The sequence below is a fragment of the Triticum dicoccoides genome, chromosome 2B, assembly GCF_002162155.2.
Source record: "Triticum dicoccoides isolate Atlit2015 ecotype Zavitan chromosome 2B, WEW_v2.0, whole genome shotgun sequence".
NCBI classification, from domain to species: domain Eukaryota; kingdom Viridiplantae; phylum Streptophyta; class Magnoliopsida; order Poales; family Poaceae; genus Triticum; species Triticum dicoccoides.
The window spans coordinates 667,595,464-667,610,487 of NC_041383.1; the positions used below are offsets into that span (position 1 = coordinate 667,595,464).

Sequence of the window (15,024 nt, forward strand, 5' to 3'; positions counted from 1 at the left end):
ATAATAAGGACAACGAGACGATTCTCGTGCCTTATCATCCCATGTAAGTCATCCGCAAATATCCTTCCTTCGATTTCAATCATTCATTTGCATGCGTGGAGGCTAATTTGAGGTGTACTTATTTTGCGTAGCGACAGGTGCGCCATCCTCATCATCCTTTACCCCTGATTCTCCCATGCTCTTTACTTGGAATCGTCGAAGAACATGAAGAAAAATGATTACACCCACATCAAGTCTGTTCTCGACAATGCTATCTTAAGCTACGACCTACGAAGTGGAGAGATCACGCTCAAGAAGACAAGGAACCATGCGCCCACCTTCGACCATAAGACTGACTTCTGCTGCATCCAGCAACTGAGTGGTACTCTCAGTGATGGATTTTATGTCCTCCACCACATGCCGGAGTACAGACGGAATCACCAGAACCTTCGCATGTCACCTAGATCCGGCGATGCCAATATTTTGCAATGGGCAAGGAAACTAGGAGATGTCCCGAATCGTCGACTCCGAGCTTAGTTCTATCACATCCATCATGAACCTTCCCAAATCATCATGAAGGAGGTCCTCGAAAAAATAGGGTTGTTCTACGAAGAAGGAAAATGTCGCGGAAAGACGTCCGAACACGCGTAGCCACTCAGCGTCTCGACCTGAATCCTTTCACTTCGCTCGGGGACTATCTCCCTGATTTGGATGGATGCCACGACATGTTGGAGTGATTGACGATATATGATAATGGGTCCGTTTAGTCCATACTTTCTCTATGATGAAACTTTGAGTTATGCACGACGAAACTTTGTGATGTAATTAAACTGTCCTCCTCAACTAGCGAAGATCACTCTAGTTAGGGCATTTTGGGCATGATGAACTTTGTTATTTATGCTTATGATATGTTGCTTCTATTTTTGCTAACTTTGTCTCTTTCTGTTGCTCAACTATATATGTTTCATATTATCGACTCATGTGACGATGCAGGTACATAGATCATCGATGACGAATAAGTGCTACACAAGGAGTATACGATGAGTGGCCTGAGTGTCAGGCCCAGGTGTATCGGTTTCCGAGCGACCGCTAGAGAGGGTTCGATAGCAGAGCCAAAGCGGGAAATAGTTAGTTTAGGTTCACGCTAGTGCGAGAGAGGGATCCAAACCGGCGCCTCAAGAAGTACTACATTATGTATGATGAGACATGTCAGTTAACTTGTATCGCTATATCGTGATTATGATGTGACGACATGATTTGTGTTGGATGATATGATGAGACTGTTATGGAAGTGTATGATATGATGAGCATATTTCATGTTTATGATATGATTAGAATACTGTATAAAACCTGTAAAAAACATCGTAAATACCTAGCAAGAAAAGATAGGTGAAAATATAGTAGTAGCGCTTTTTAGCGTCGGACAGGAAAACGCTGCTGCTAAACTACTTAGCAGTAGCGCCGGTATGGACAACGCTACTACTAAGTAGGTATAGTAGTAGCGTGGATCAAAAAGTGCTACTGCTAAATGTTAGTTGTAGCACCATATCAGTAGTGTGGGAACCCGCGCTACTGATAGACCTTAGACCCGCGCTACTGCTAGCCTTTTCCCTAGTAGTGTATGACTCTTAAACTACAAAAAGGTCTTAACATAGAGAGTAGCACTCTAAGCAAAATCTTAGATGCTTCTCGCTGCTATCGTTCACGTAAGAGTACTGCTCAGTGTTATTTTTTGCAAAAAGGATCAAATCTATTATAAAGATTCATCAGAAGTACAAAACACCTCAAACATAATAAAAATTACATTGAGGTTCATGGACCACCGAACGACCATTGCCACCACCAAAACGTGCCACCGACATGCCGCTGTCGCCGCTCCCATACTAAGGCTGGCCTGATCTTGTCGATGACAGCCGAGAAGTATTTGTGCATGTGCTCCTATGGACCAGCGTCACATAACCACAATCATCACTGTTGAATCCTTGAATAGATCTGAAGAACGTGACACCAAATATCGTCATTGCGTACGCATGACAAGAAACCCTAACCTCGCGCCCCCGAGGAGCTTAGTGTTGCTAGAGCATCTCCAGCAGCAAAACAAGAAACAGTATGTAAACAAAAAACATTTTTTTTGCAGGGAGTGGGGTGCAGAAAATCGGCTTCAACAGCATACCAAAACCTGTAGAGCAAACAATTTTTTTGTCTAGTAGACCAAGAGATTGCTATCAAGCGATGAACAAATTCGTGGTCCACCAAGGTGTCAAGGAGGAAGGCCCACAAAACCAAAACAAAAGCACGCAGAGTATCAAGCTTGAGCACCACCCACGACAACTTTAGGTTGTGTAGGAGGCACACAGTCTGTTGCACCAACAAAAAGTTATCATGGATGTAACATTCAACAATAAACGTCTCTCTGATTAGCCTGGCCCCAAGATAGGGCATGAGGTGAAGTGAGAGCATTTTTGCGAAAAGCTTGGCAAAGAGGTGAATCAAGCTGATCAGCTGGAAATAATGAAGAGACTAAGGATGCGACTTCTTGGGCAGCAAAGTCATGAAAGCCTCATTAAGCTTCTGGGAACCCCTGCCGTTTAGAGTGTATAGCTTATCAAAGAACGCACATACATTGGCCTTGATCATGGTCTAGCAGTTGTGAATGAATTCCGCCAAGAATCCATCGGGCCGGGGCGCCTTGCTAGTAAGGACTAGGGAGAGACTTCACCACCGCCCAGATCTCATCCTCGAAAAAGGGGGTGCCTAGTGTGGAAAGATCGAAAGCACCAGGATGGATCTTGGCCAGATTAATTGCGAAATCACTCATGTAGTCGGTGCAAGGATGTTGGTGAGGTGGTCATATGCAACCCTAGCCTGGTCATCCGGTTTTGAGACGAAAGCATCCCCCACCTTGAGAGAAAAATATATGGTTCTTTTGCTTCCTATGCGAGGCATGCAAATAACGGTAGGCGGAGGTAGTCTCTCCATTCTTGAGCTAAACGAAACGAAGGAAGGCGATGGATCAGTCGAGGCGTGCCAAACCAAGGTACACAACCTTGAGCTTGCGGCGGAGCCAAACTTTAGAGGCAGAGAGCAACCGAAGGTCTTGCACAGCGTCAAAGTGAGTGATGACCTCACAGGCGGCCTTTAGATGAAGGGCGACGCTGTCAATAGTGCAAGCACTCCGGCTTTGGAGTGAAGGGAGACGTTGTCGATGATGTAGGCGCTCGAGCTCTCGAGTTGGCGAGGAGTGGCCAGAAGACGCGAATAGAGGTGCTAGAAGAGGTCGGAGTACGGGGTCACCGATTGCTATGCTTTGAAGATGACATCTAGGAAGCCCACGAGCTCCGGGCAGAAGTGCTCAAAGTGGAAGTGAATCGTGCAATCAAAAAAAGGGCGGGCAGTGATCCAATGCAATAGAGGAAAGACAACACATCTGACAAATGCAGGTGAGTGGTATCCCAAAAGGATGCATAGAGAACGCGATTGTTGCAGACAAGCGTGGGATGACCGTGCTCGTTCGATCTAGTATAGTGGCACCCATGAAGACAGATGTCACGAAGTTCTGCATTCACAATGAATCGCAGGAAGCGATGCCTAAAACAATGATTTATTCTTACCATCGATAGATGTAATCATCTTGAAGTCACCCCCAAGAGCCAAGGCCCAGCACGCAAAGCGCACACGTCCTGAAGGTCACCAAGGAGGGCGCTTTTCTCATCATCGTCGTCTTGAAGGTCGTACACCGCAATGATCCACCAAGGGTGGTGGCCTGCTAGAAATGAGAATAGAGCCATGATGTGATGTTTGCCATTGGTTGAGTTCGAGATGAAAACCTCGAAGCGGCGCCGATGATCAAAGAATCACAATTTTGTAAAATTTCATGACCAAACAAAAATCAAAATTTCCACTATGCATTTTTCATTTTGCGAATCACAAAATGGGCAGCATGGTCGAATGACTCAAACAACGGTGAAAATAACCAAGAGAATAAAAAGGAAGGAAGAGACAAACAAACACATCCAATTGATGGTACAACTGTGATACGATCTTAGAAGAAACACAAGCGTGGCAAGCACAAGGCCACCAAGATGCTTGCTATTCCCAAGCAAGCTCCCAGATTTCAGAGGGAGAGAGCAGCTGAAGGTATTGCGCGCCGTCGAAGCGAGTGATGACCTCGCGGGCGGCCTTTAGATGAAGGGTGACATTGCCGATGGTGCAGGCGCTCCAGCTCTGGAGTTGGCAAGGAGTGTCCAGAAGACGCGAATAGAGGTGGCGGAAGAGGTCGGGGTACGGGGTTACCGATTGCCATGCTTCAAAGATGACATCTAGGAAGCCCACAAGCTGCGTCCAGAAGTGCTCAAAGTGGAAACGAGCCATGCAATCCACAAACAGTTTGTCTAATTCACATCTAGATGTTTTTTAAGGATGTCACATCTAAGCTCCAACAAATATATGTGACATAGTTATGTCACATCTAGATGTGTCCTAGACAGACCCATCCAACAAAGAGCGCGCAGTGATCTGATGCAGCCGATGTTCGCCAAGGAGAGACAACACATCAGACAAATGCATGTGAGTGGTTTCCCAAGAGGATATGTAGAGAATACGATCGTTCCGAACGAGCGTGGGATGGTCGCGCTTGTTCAACCAAGTACAGCGGCGCCCATGAAGACAGAGGTCACGAAGTTCGACCAAGTATAGCGGCGCCCATGAAGACAGAGGTCACGAAGTTCCTCATCCATGATGAATCGCTATAAGCAATGCCTGGCACAACAATTCAGGCAGTGGTTATTCTTACCAATGATAGATGTAATCATGTTGAAGTCACCCCCAAGAGCCAAGGCCCAGCACATGAAGCGCGCACGTCCTGAAGGTCACCGGGCCCTTTTCTCGTCGTCGTCATCCTGAAGGTTGTACATCCCAGTGATCCACCAAGGTTGGTCGCCCGCTGGAAATGAGACCAGAGCAGTGATGTGATTGTTGCCATTGTTGAATTTGAGATGAAAACCTGAAGCGGCGCCGGTGATCAAATTGTCACAACCACGCATATCAAATTTCATGACCAAACAAAAAACCAGAGTTGTACTATGGGATTTCCGTTTGCGAAACGCAAATTGGACGCCATGGTAACCACGGTGAAAATAACCGAGAGAACAGAAAGGAAGCAAGGGCCAACACACCCAATTGCCAATTGATGGTACAAGTGTGATACAATCCTAGAAGAAACACAAGCGTGGCAAGCACAAGGCCATCAAAGATTATTGCTAGTCCTACAAGCAAAGCAAGATCCCAGATGCTTCTAGCTGCTACAGTAGTTAGTTCACGCAGGACAGGAGGTCCGTATTTGGTCACGTTCCGGTGCTGTTGGATTAAGGATCTATTAATAGCAAGTTGCCCCGTTTGACAGGTTCTTTCTTGGTCCACAAGCAAATATTAGGATGGATGGATGGATGGGCATCTGCCGGAACACATCTCCCATTTCGCTTTGTTTCCTTTCCGCCAGATATTTGCCAACCGTAACAAAGATATAAACTGCACGTACCCGCCTAGTGTGAAAGGGTGCCAAACAGAATATTCCCCTTCTACGATAACTACTCCTACTTCAGAACCTGATTGTACAGCTAGGCTTCGATGATCCTTTTCCCGGTTTAAAAAAATCATTTGTTTTTCGAACAAATTGTCGTTCATTGTACAGGACATTGTCTCAAATATTATATTCTACTACTAACCAAACTCCATGATTGGAGGCACACTGTCACAAATTGAATACGTTCACTTTTGCAAACATAAAGTAAAGTAATCTCTTAGCAGCCACTGGCCTAAAAAATACGAACAATATTTTAAAATATCCCCAGAAAAAAATCAAAATTAAATTAAATCAACTTAAAACGAGTGCTTATACATGGCTAATAAACGAGACGTAATTCGTGTGTTGCCTAGGCATCACACGCCGGTCGCAAAGCTGCAAACACGTGAGCCTTTCGTTGGATGCCAGTAGTCACAGGCCGTTTCCACGCGGGAGGAAAAAAAAAGAGGAGGAAGAAAATCGCAACGACCCATTAATGCGATCGATCGACTTGGAGGAGAAGAAAAGACCCCCTCAGTTCCTGGGAACCCCGGGAGGCAGGGCCGGCTCCCCCGCCACTGACGCCGCGGCCCCACCCCTGCCCTCGCCGCCTCCGCCATCGATCCTCCTTCCCAATATAAAATCCATCCGCGGAAAGACCCTTCCATTCGCAAACCGCAACCCCCCAACCCCAACCCCACCCACCCACCACAGCAACCAACGCAGGCGAAGGCGCGCGTCGACGTCACGCCCAGGGCCCGTCGCGGATTGTGATTCGTGGAGGCGTTTCCCGGCGCCCAGATGAGCTCCCGGATGGCCGGATCGGTCCTCCTCCGCCACGCCGGCGCTGGCGCCAGCCGCCTCTTCGCCACCACCGCCACCGCGACGTCCCCGGCGGCCAGGAGCGTTCTCGCCGGCGGCGAGGGCGCGTGGGTGCGGATGATGTCCACCTCCGCGGCCTCGCAGGTCAAGGACGAGGCGGCTAAGGCGGTCAAGGCGGAGGCGGCCAAGGGCGACGGGGAGAAGAAGGAGGTGGCGATCAGCAGCTACTGGGGGATCGAGCAGTCGAAGAAGCTAGTGCGCGAGGACGGCACCGAGTGGAAGTGGTCTTGCTTCAGGGTACGCTCTTCGCTCGCTTCCTCTGCTCCGCCCCCGCTCTGCTCTGCTTTTCCCGCTTCGGTTCCATCACCGGCGAGGGATCGCCAGATCGGAGCGCGTGTGCGGTTGACGGGCGCTGTTATTTTATTTCCTTGTTGCGCCGCCGCCGTGTGTGATTGATTGGTTGGTTTTGTTGCCCGCCGCAGCCATGGGAGACGTACACCGCGGACACGTCGATCGATCTGACCAAGCACCACGTGCCCAACACGATGCTCGACAAGATCGCCTACTACACCGTCAAGTCCCTGCGCTTCCCCACCGACATCTTCTTCCAGGTACGCGCGCCTCCTCCCTCCCCTCCCCTCGCCGGCCGCCACAGCCGCCGGTTGATTCTCCGGATGGTTCGTTCCGTGTTTTTTAGTCCAACCTGTTTCACCGAAGACAGCACGAACGGCGGTGTCTGCATCTTTGCGTGTCATGGCCTCGTGGGTGAGGGAAGTAGCATGGTCCCTGTCACGCTTTTGGTTCTGTTTCCCCCTGCTTTCCGGGGAGACGACGTTTGGACTTTCTATTTAGGCTGGTCATAGTGGGAGTAACATAGGTAGTAACATAGATGCCACATAAGCAAAAATGATGATGTGGCAAGTAGTTAATGAGGAGAGAGGCAAATAGAATAACATAATATGTTACCATCACATAGCGGTTTCCAATGCATAATGAGTCTATAAAGTAATAAATGAAGGCAACTATGTTATCACACCTATGACACTATCCATTATGAAGGTACTAACATAGACTAGTAACATATGTATGTTACTAATCTAAGTTACTCCCCACTATGACCAGCCTTAGAACGCGGACCCAAGCGGTCAAGCGGATTATGATTTTACCTAATCGTTCGTGGGAATGGGTGTTTTATATTCTACTGTATCATATTACTATGGATAATCGCGTGCTGGAGAAATACGTTGATTATTTCTATCTTGATACAAGTGGGCGACAGTGGATGGAACTGGAAGTATCGACAGATTATATAGACTGTCAGCAAACATTAGGAATTGAAAACACAAATAACATGGTGACCTTGACATGACTACTACATAGGATATTTTATCGATTAAAGCACCAGAGAGGATTCCATTTGTTTTGCCATGTCCTGTCATGATTTTTGCCCATGTTGTATTATCTTGATCTCCCCTCTGTATATCGAAGTTTATCATGATCTAAAGCCGACCCGTCAAATTGGTTGCAGAGGAGGTATGGCTGCCGCGCAATGATGCTGGAGACTGTTGCCGCAGTGCCGGGGATGGTGGGCGGCATGCTCCTCCACCTGCGCTCACTCCGGCGCTTCGAGCAGAGCGGCGGCTGGATCCGCGCGCTGCTGGAGGAGGCCGAGAACGAGCGCATGCACCTCATGACCTTCATGGAGGTGGCTCAGCCCAGGTGGTACGAGCGCGCACTCGTCATCGCCGTCCAGGGCGTCTTCTTCAACGCCTACTTCTTCGGCTACCTCATTTCCCCCAAGTTCGCGCACCGCGTCGTCGGGTACCTCGAGGAGGAGGCCGTCCACTCCTACACCGAGTTCCTCAAGGATCTCGACGACGGCAAGATCGACAACGTCCCCGCCCCGGCCATCGCCATCGACTACTGGCGCCTCCCTGCCAACGCCACCCTCAAGGACGTGGTCACCGTCGTGCGCGCCGACGAGGCTCACCACCGCGACGTCAACCACTTCGCATCGGTACGCATCCTTCCAAATCCCACAAGATCAGCAAGGCATTCTTGACCCCATTTCCTCCCATGTGCATCTGTTTATGTGGATTGGTTCTGAACTTCTGATGATGTATATGCTGATTTGGTCTGTCGATTGTGACGTGCAGGACGTGTACTACCAGGGTATGCAGCTGAAGGCCACCCCGGCGCCGATCGGATACCACTGAGGCTGGCCGTGTTCTGCTGAATTTTGCATCGCTACTACTACTACTACCACCAAGCAAATGAGTGTTTCGTTTTGAAAGGCAGAGGAAATGAGAGCTCTTTAGCTGTATAGGATGTTGCAATTGTTGCTCGTTTGGTAACTATTCCGTACTGAGAAATAAGCAGTGTGCTTGTCAGTTAAGTACGTATCTAGGATATTGTTGAACCACCATTCGCTCTAAGATGAACCTATTTGGCGTACGCCACAATGTCTTCGTTATCAGACCACCATTGATCTACCCTGCTATGTACATATCCCCTATTTGAATATTCATTACTACTGTTGCATTTTCTCATCTGCAGTAGATCAAGTGTTTGTGGCTTGACTTTCGCAATTGACGTCTTTTGGAGTTGTCAGAGCATCTCGTCCACCCGGTCATTGACCGGTCACAAAACCTTGATTCAACTCAACCCCTCTAACCATCCTATGTCCGGGCTTTCCGATATTCTTCAAATCTCGCATACTTTTGGGGCAGATATTAGAAGGCTTGACGTCTCCATCATGTTGGATCCGGCCTAAGTTTGCCCACCCGAAACCCTAGCCACTTGCCACTCCACCTCCTCTGTGCCTCCTCCGATCCAATCATGGCTCATCTCGGCTCATCTCCGGGTTGACTGAGATCATGCGGGGACGGGGAGTTTGCTGTCCACTTGGCTCTTCAACGATCCCATTGCTTTCGTGCAAATGGGCACTGGTGCTTTCGTGCAAACGGGCAGGTGGCTCGAGGCGGCCAACCCGGCGAGCGGAGGGTGGCGGTACAGGCACTCCGCACCGGCCTTTCCCCCGCATGCCCACTACCTCGGATGTAATAAGGTACGGTAGCAAGACTGTGCCCGAGGACCGGCGTACCGCCGTGCGAGGAGCAAGGCGCGGAGCGCCGCCGAGGCCCGAGGCGAGTGCCGTTGAAGATGCTCGTGCCCGCATTTGGGCGAAGCGACAAGCTCGGGCCGCGCGTGGCTTCACACTAGAGCAAGGCTAGGCTATCTGTGGCTTCTTCGAGCTGCTCTCTCCGGGCAAGGAGGAGGGATGAGGGTGCCGCATCCAACCCCTACAGCTTCAAAAGCGAGCAAATCCGCCTTGACCCGTATTGCATCTTCAAGCGCTACGGGGACAAAGAGGATGAGGGCAAGGATAAGGACAAGGGCAGGCGTGGGTGAAGTTTCTCCATAGCTCTAGTATTTAGAACATGTCAATTTTTGGTAGTTTGATGGCATGCATGATGAACTATTGACTACGTGTGTTTAATTTGCATGAGAATGAATGGATTAGAGGATATGGTATGAGGGATACCGCAGTGGACACAAACATTTGAAGGGTGACCAGGCGTTGTTTGCGGACGCGTCCTAACGTGTTCACGGACGTTTGAGGGGTGATATTTGATGGATCCAGCTCTAGATGCTCTCAGCGAGCATTTCTGAACCCGTTCTAGTTCTGAATCCTCACAAGCGCCACAATTTGCATGAGAATGAATGGATTAGAGGATATGGTATGAGGGATAACGCAGTGGACACAAACATTTGAAGAGTGACCAGGCGTTGTCTGCGGACGCGTCCTAACGTCTTATAGGGAGGTGTTGAAGTCTTCGTCACGCGCCCCTAAGGATCAGCACCACAAAAGCCGCATTCGTCTCCATTAAACCATTGAACCGCTCTAAAAAATCTGACACCAAATCTCTTCGTTGCGTATGCACAAGAAAACCCTAACCTCGGTGCCCCCATGGGCCGGCAGGACTCTACGCCGAAACTTTGCTTAATCCGTCCTGTTGAACAAACTTTAGGAGGATCATGTTGGGGAACGTAGTAATTTCAAAAAAATTCCTACGCACACGCAAGATCATGGTGATGCATAGCAACGAGAGGGGAGAGTATTGTCCACGTACCCTCGTAGACCGTAAGCGGAAGTGTTATGACAACGCGGTTGATGTAGTCATACGTCTTCACGATCCGACCAATCCAAGCACCGAATGTATGGCACCTCCGAGTTCAGCACACGTTCAGCTCGATGACGATCCCCGGACTCTGATCCAGCAAAGTGTCGGGGATGAGTTCCGTCAGCACGACGGCGTGGTGACGATGATGATGTTCTACCGACGCAGGGTTTCGCCTAAGCACCGCAACGATATGACCGAGGTGGAATATGGTGGAGGGGGGCACCGCACACGGCTAAGGAACGATCACGAAGATCAACTTGTGTGCCCTAGGGTGCCCCCCTGCCCCCGTATATAAAGGAGCAAGGGGGAGGCCAGCCGGCCCTAGGGGGCGCGCCAAGGAGGAGGAGTCCTCCTCCTAGTAGGAGTAGGACTCCCTCTTTCCTACTCCTACTAGGAGGGGGAAAGGAAGGGGGAGAGGGAGAGGGAAAGAGGGGGGCGCCGCCCCCCCCCCCCTCTCCTAGTCCAATTCGGACCAGAGGGGGAGGGGGCACGCGGCCCATCCTGGCTGCCCCTCTCTCTCTCCACTAAAGCCCATAAGGCCCATTACTTCTCCCGGGGGGTTCCGGTAACCCTCCGGCACTCTGGTTTTCTTCGAAAACACCCGGAACACTTTCGGTGTCTGAATATAGTCGTCCAATATATCAATCTTTATGTCTCGACCATTTCGAGACTCCTCGTCATGTACGTGATCACATCCGGGACTCCGAACAACCTTCGGTACATCAAAACTTATAAACTCATAATAAAACTGTCATCGTAACGTTAAGCGTGCGGACCCTACGGGTTCGAGAACTATGTAGACATGACCGAGACACGTTTTCGGTCAATAACCAATAGCGGAACCTGGATGCTCATATTGGCTCCTACATATTCTACGAAGATCTTTATCGGTCAAACGCATAACAACATACGTTGTTCCCTTTGTCATCGGTATGTTACTTGCCCGAGATTCGATCGTCGGTATCCAATACCTAGTTCAATCTCGTTACCGGCAAGTCTCTTTACTCGTTACGTAATGCATCATTCCGTAACTAACTCATTAGCTACATTGCTTGCAAGGCTTATAGTGATGTGCATTACCGAGAGGGCCCAAATATACCTCTCCGACAATCGGAGTGACAAAACCTAATCTCGAAATACGCCAACCCAACATGTACCTTTGGAGACACCTGTAGAGCTTCTTTATAATCACCCAGTTACGTTGTGACGTTTGGTAGCACACAAAGTGTTCCTCCGGTAAACGGGAGTTGCATAATCTCATAGTTACAGGAACATGTATAAGTCATGAAGAAAGCAATAGCAACATACTAAATGATGAAGTGCTAGGCTAACGAAATGGGTCATGTCAATCACATCATTCTCCTAATGATGTGATCCCGTTAATCAAATGACAACACATGTCTATGGTTAGGAAACATAACCATCTTTGATTAATGAGCTAGTCAAGTAGAGGCATACTAGTGACGTTATGTTTGTCTATGTATTCACACATGTATCATGTTTCCGGTTAATACAATTCTAGCATGAATAATAAACATTTATCATGATATGAGGAAATAAATAATAACTTTATTATTGCCTCTAGGGCATATTTCATTCAGTCTCCCACTTGCACTAGAGTCAATAATCTAGATTACACAGTAATGATTCTAACACCCATGGAGTCTTGGTGCTGATCATGTTTTGCTCGTGGAAGAGGCTTAGTCAACGGGTCTGCAACATTCAGATCCGTATGTATCTTGCAAATCTCTATGTCTCTCACCTGGACTTGGTCCCGGAAGGAATTGAAGCGTCTCTTGATGTGCTTGGTCCTCTTGTGAAATCTGGATTCCTTTGCCAAGGCAATTGCACCAGTATTGTCACAAAAGATCTTCATTGGTCCCGATGCACTAGGTATGACACCTAGATCGGAAATGAACTCCTTCATCCAGACTCCTTCATTTGCTGCTTCCGAAGCAGCTATGTACTCCGCTTCACATGTAGATCCCGCCACGACACTTTGTTTAGAACTGCACCAACTTACAGCTCCACCGTTTAATAAAAACACGTATCCGGTTTGTGATTTAGAATCGTCCGGATCAGTGTCAAAGCTTGCATCGACGTAACCATTTACGACTAGCTGTTTGTCACCTCCATATACGAGAAACATATCCTTAGTCCTTTTCAGGTATTTCAGGATGTTCTTGACCGCTGTCCAGTGATCCACTCCTGGATTACTTTGGTACCTTCCTGCCAAGCTTATTGCTAAGCACACGTCAGGTCTGGTACACAACATTGCATACATGATAGAGCCTATGGCTGAAGCATAGGGAACATCTTTCATTTTCTCTCTATCTTCTGCTGTGGTCGGGCATTGAGTCTGACTCAACTTCACACCTTGTAGTACGGGCAAGAACCCTTTCTTTGCCTGATCCATTTTGAACTTTTCAAAACTTTATCAAGGTATGTGCTTTGTGAAAGTCCTATTAAGCGTCTTGATCTATCTCTATAAATCTTGATGCCCAATATGTAAGCAGCTTCACCGAGGTCTTTCATAGAAAAACTTTTATTCAAGTATCCCTTTATGCTATCCAGAAATTCTATATCATTTCCAATTAATAATATGTCATCTACATATAATATCAGAAATGCTACAGAGCTCCCACTCACTTTCTTGTAAATACAGGCTTCTCCAAAAGTCTATATAAAACCATATGCTTTGATCACACTATCAAAGCGTTTATTCCAACTCCGAGATGCTTGCACCAGTCCATAAATGGATCGCTGGAGCTTGCACACTTTGTTAGCACCTTTTGGATCAACAAAACCTTCTGGTTGCATCATATACAACTCTTCTTGTAGAAATCCATTCAAGAATGCAGTTTTGACATCCATTTGCCAAATTTCATAATCATAAAATGCAGCAATTGCTAACATGATTCGGACAGACTTAAGCATCGCTACGGGTGAGAAAGTCTCATCGTAGTCAACCCCTTGAACTTGTCGAAAACCTTTCACAACAAGTCGAGCTTTATAGACAGTTACATCACCATCAGCGTCAGTCTTCTTCTTAAAAATCCATTTATTCTCAATGGCTTGCCGATCATCGGGCAAGTCAACCAAAGTCCATACTTTGTTCTCATACATGGATCCCATCTCAGATTTCATGGCCTCTAGCCATTTTGCGGAATCTGGGCTCATCATCGTTTCCTCATAGTTCGTAGGTTCGTCATGGTCAAGTAACATGACCTCCAGAATAGGATTACCATACCACTCTGGTGCGGATCTTACTCTGGTAGACCTACAAGGTTCAGTAGAAACTTGATATGAAGTTTCATGATCAATATCATTAGCTTCCTCACTAATTGGTGTAGTTGTCACAGGAACCGGTTCTTGTCATGAACTACTTTCCAATAAGGGAGCAGGTACAGTTACCTCATCAAGTTCTACTTTCCTCTCACTCACTTCTTTCGAGAGAAACTCCTTCTCTAGAAAGGATCTGAATTTAGCAACAAAAATCTTGCCCTCAGATATGTGATAGAAGGTGTACCCAACAGTCTCTTTTGGGTATCCTATGAAGACACATTTCTCCGATTTGGGTCCGAGCTTATCTGGTTGAAGTTTCTTTACATAAGCATCGCAACCCCAAACTTTAAGAAACGACAACTTTGGTTTCTTGCCAAACCACAGTTCATGAGGCGTCGTCTCAACGGATTTTGATGGTGCCCTATTTAATGTGAATGCGGCCGTCTCTAAAGCATAACCCCAAAACGATAGCGGTAAATCAGTAAGAGACATCATAGATCGCACCATATCTAGTAAAGTACGATTACGACGTTCGGACACATCATTTCGTTGTGGTGTTCCGGGTGGCGTGGGTTGCGAAACTATTCCGCATTGTTTCAAATGTAAACCAAACTCGTAACTCAAATATTCTCCTCCAAGATCGGATCGTAGAAATTTTATTTTCTTGTTACGATGATTTTCCACTTCACTCTGAAATTCTTTGAACTTTTCAAATGTTTCAGATTTGTGTTTCATTAAGTAGATATACCCATATCTGCTCAAATCATCTATGAAGGTGAGAAAATAACGATACCCGCCGCGAGCCTCAACATTCATTGGACCACAAACATCAGTATGTATGATTTCCAACAAATCAGTTGCTCGCTCCATAGTTCTGGGGAAGGGCGTTTTAGTCATCTTGCCCATGAGGCACGATTCGCAAGTACCAAGTGATTCATAATCAAGTGATTCCCAAAGTCCATCAGTATGGAGTTTCTTCATGCGCTTTATACCGATATGACCTAAACGGCAGTGCCACAAATAAGTTGCACTATCATTATCAACTCTGCATCTTTTGGCTTCAACACTATGAATATGTGTATCACTACTATCGAGATTCAATAAAAACAGACCACTCTTCAAGGGTGCATGACCATAAAAGATATTACTCATATAAATAGAACAACCATTATTCTCTAATTTAAATGAATAACC

The 15,024-nt window shown here is 47.4% G+C and overlaps 1 protein-coding gene across 1 annotated transcript; it reads left to right on the forward strand.

Moving 5' to 3' along the window:
• Positions 1–6,239: 6,239 nt before the first annotated feature.
• On the forward strand, positions 6,240–8,908 carry LOC119365496 (ubiquinol oxidase 1a, mitochondrial-like). Its single transcript, XM_037631140.1, has 4 exons — positions 6,240–6,658; positions 6,844–6,972; positions 7,890–8,378; positions 8,518–8,908. Exons 1-4 carry the CDS (start codon positions 6,341–6,343, stop codon positions 8,575–8,577), a joined length of 996 nt encoding a protein of 331 aa, XP_037487037.1. The 5' UTR covers positions 6,240–6,340; the 3' UTR covers positions 8,578–8,908.
• Positions 8,909–15,024: the final 6,116 nt, after the last annotated feature.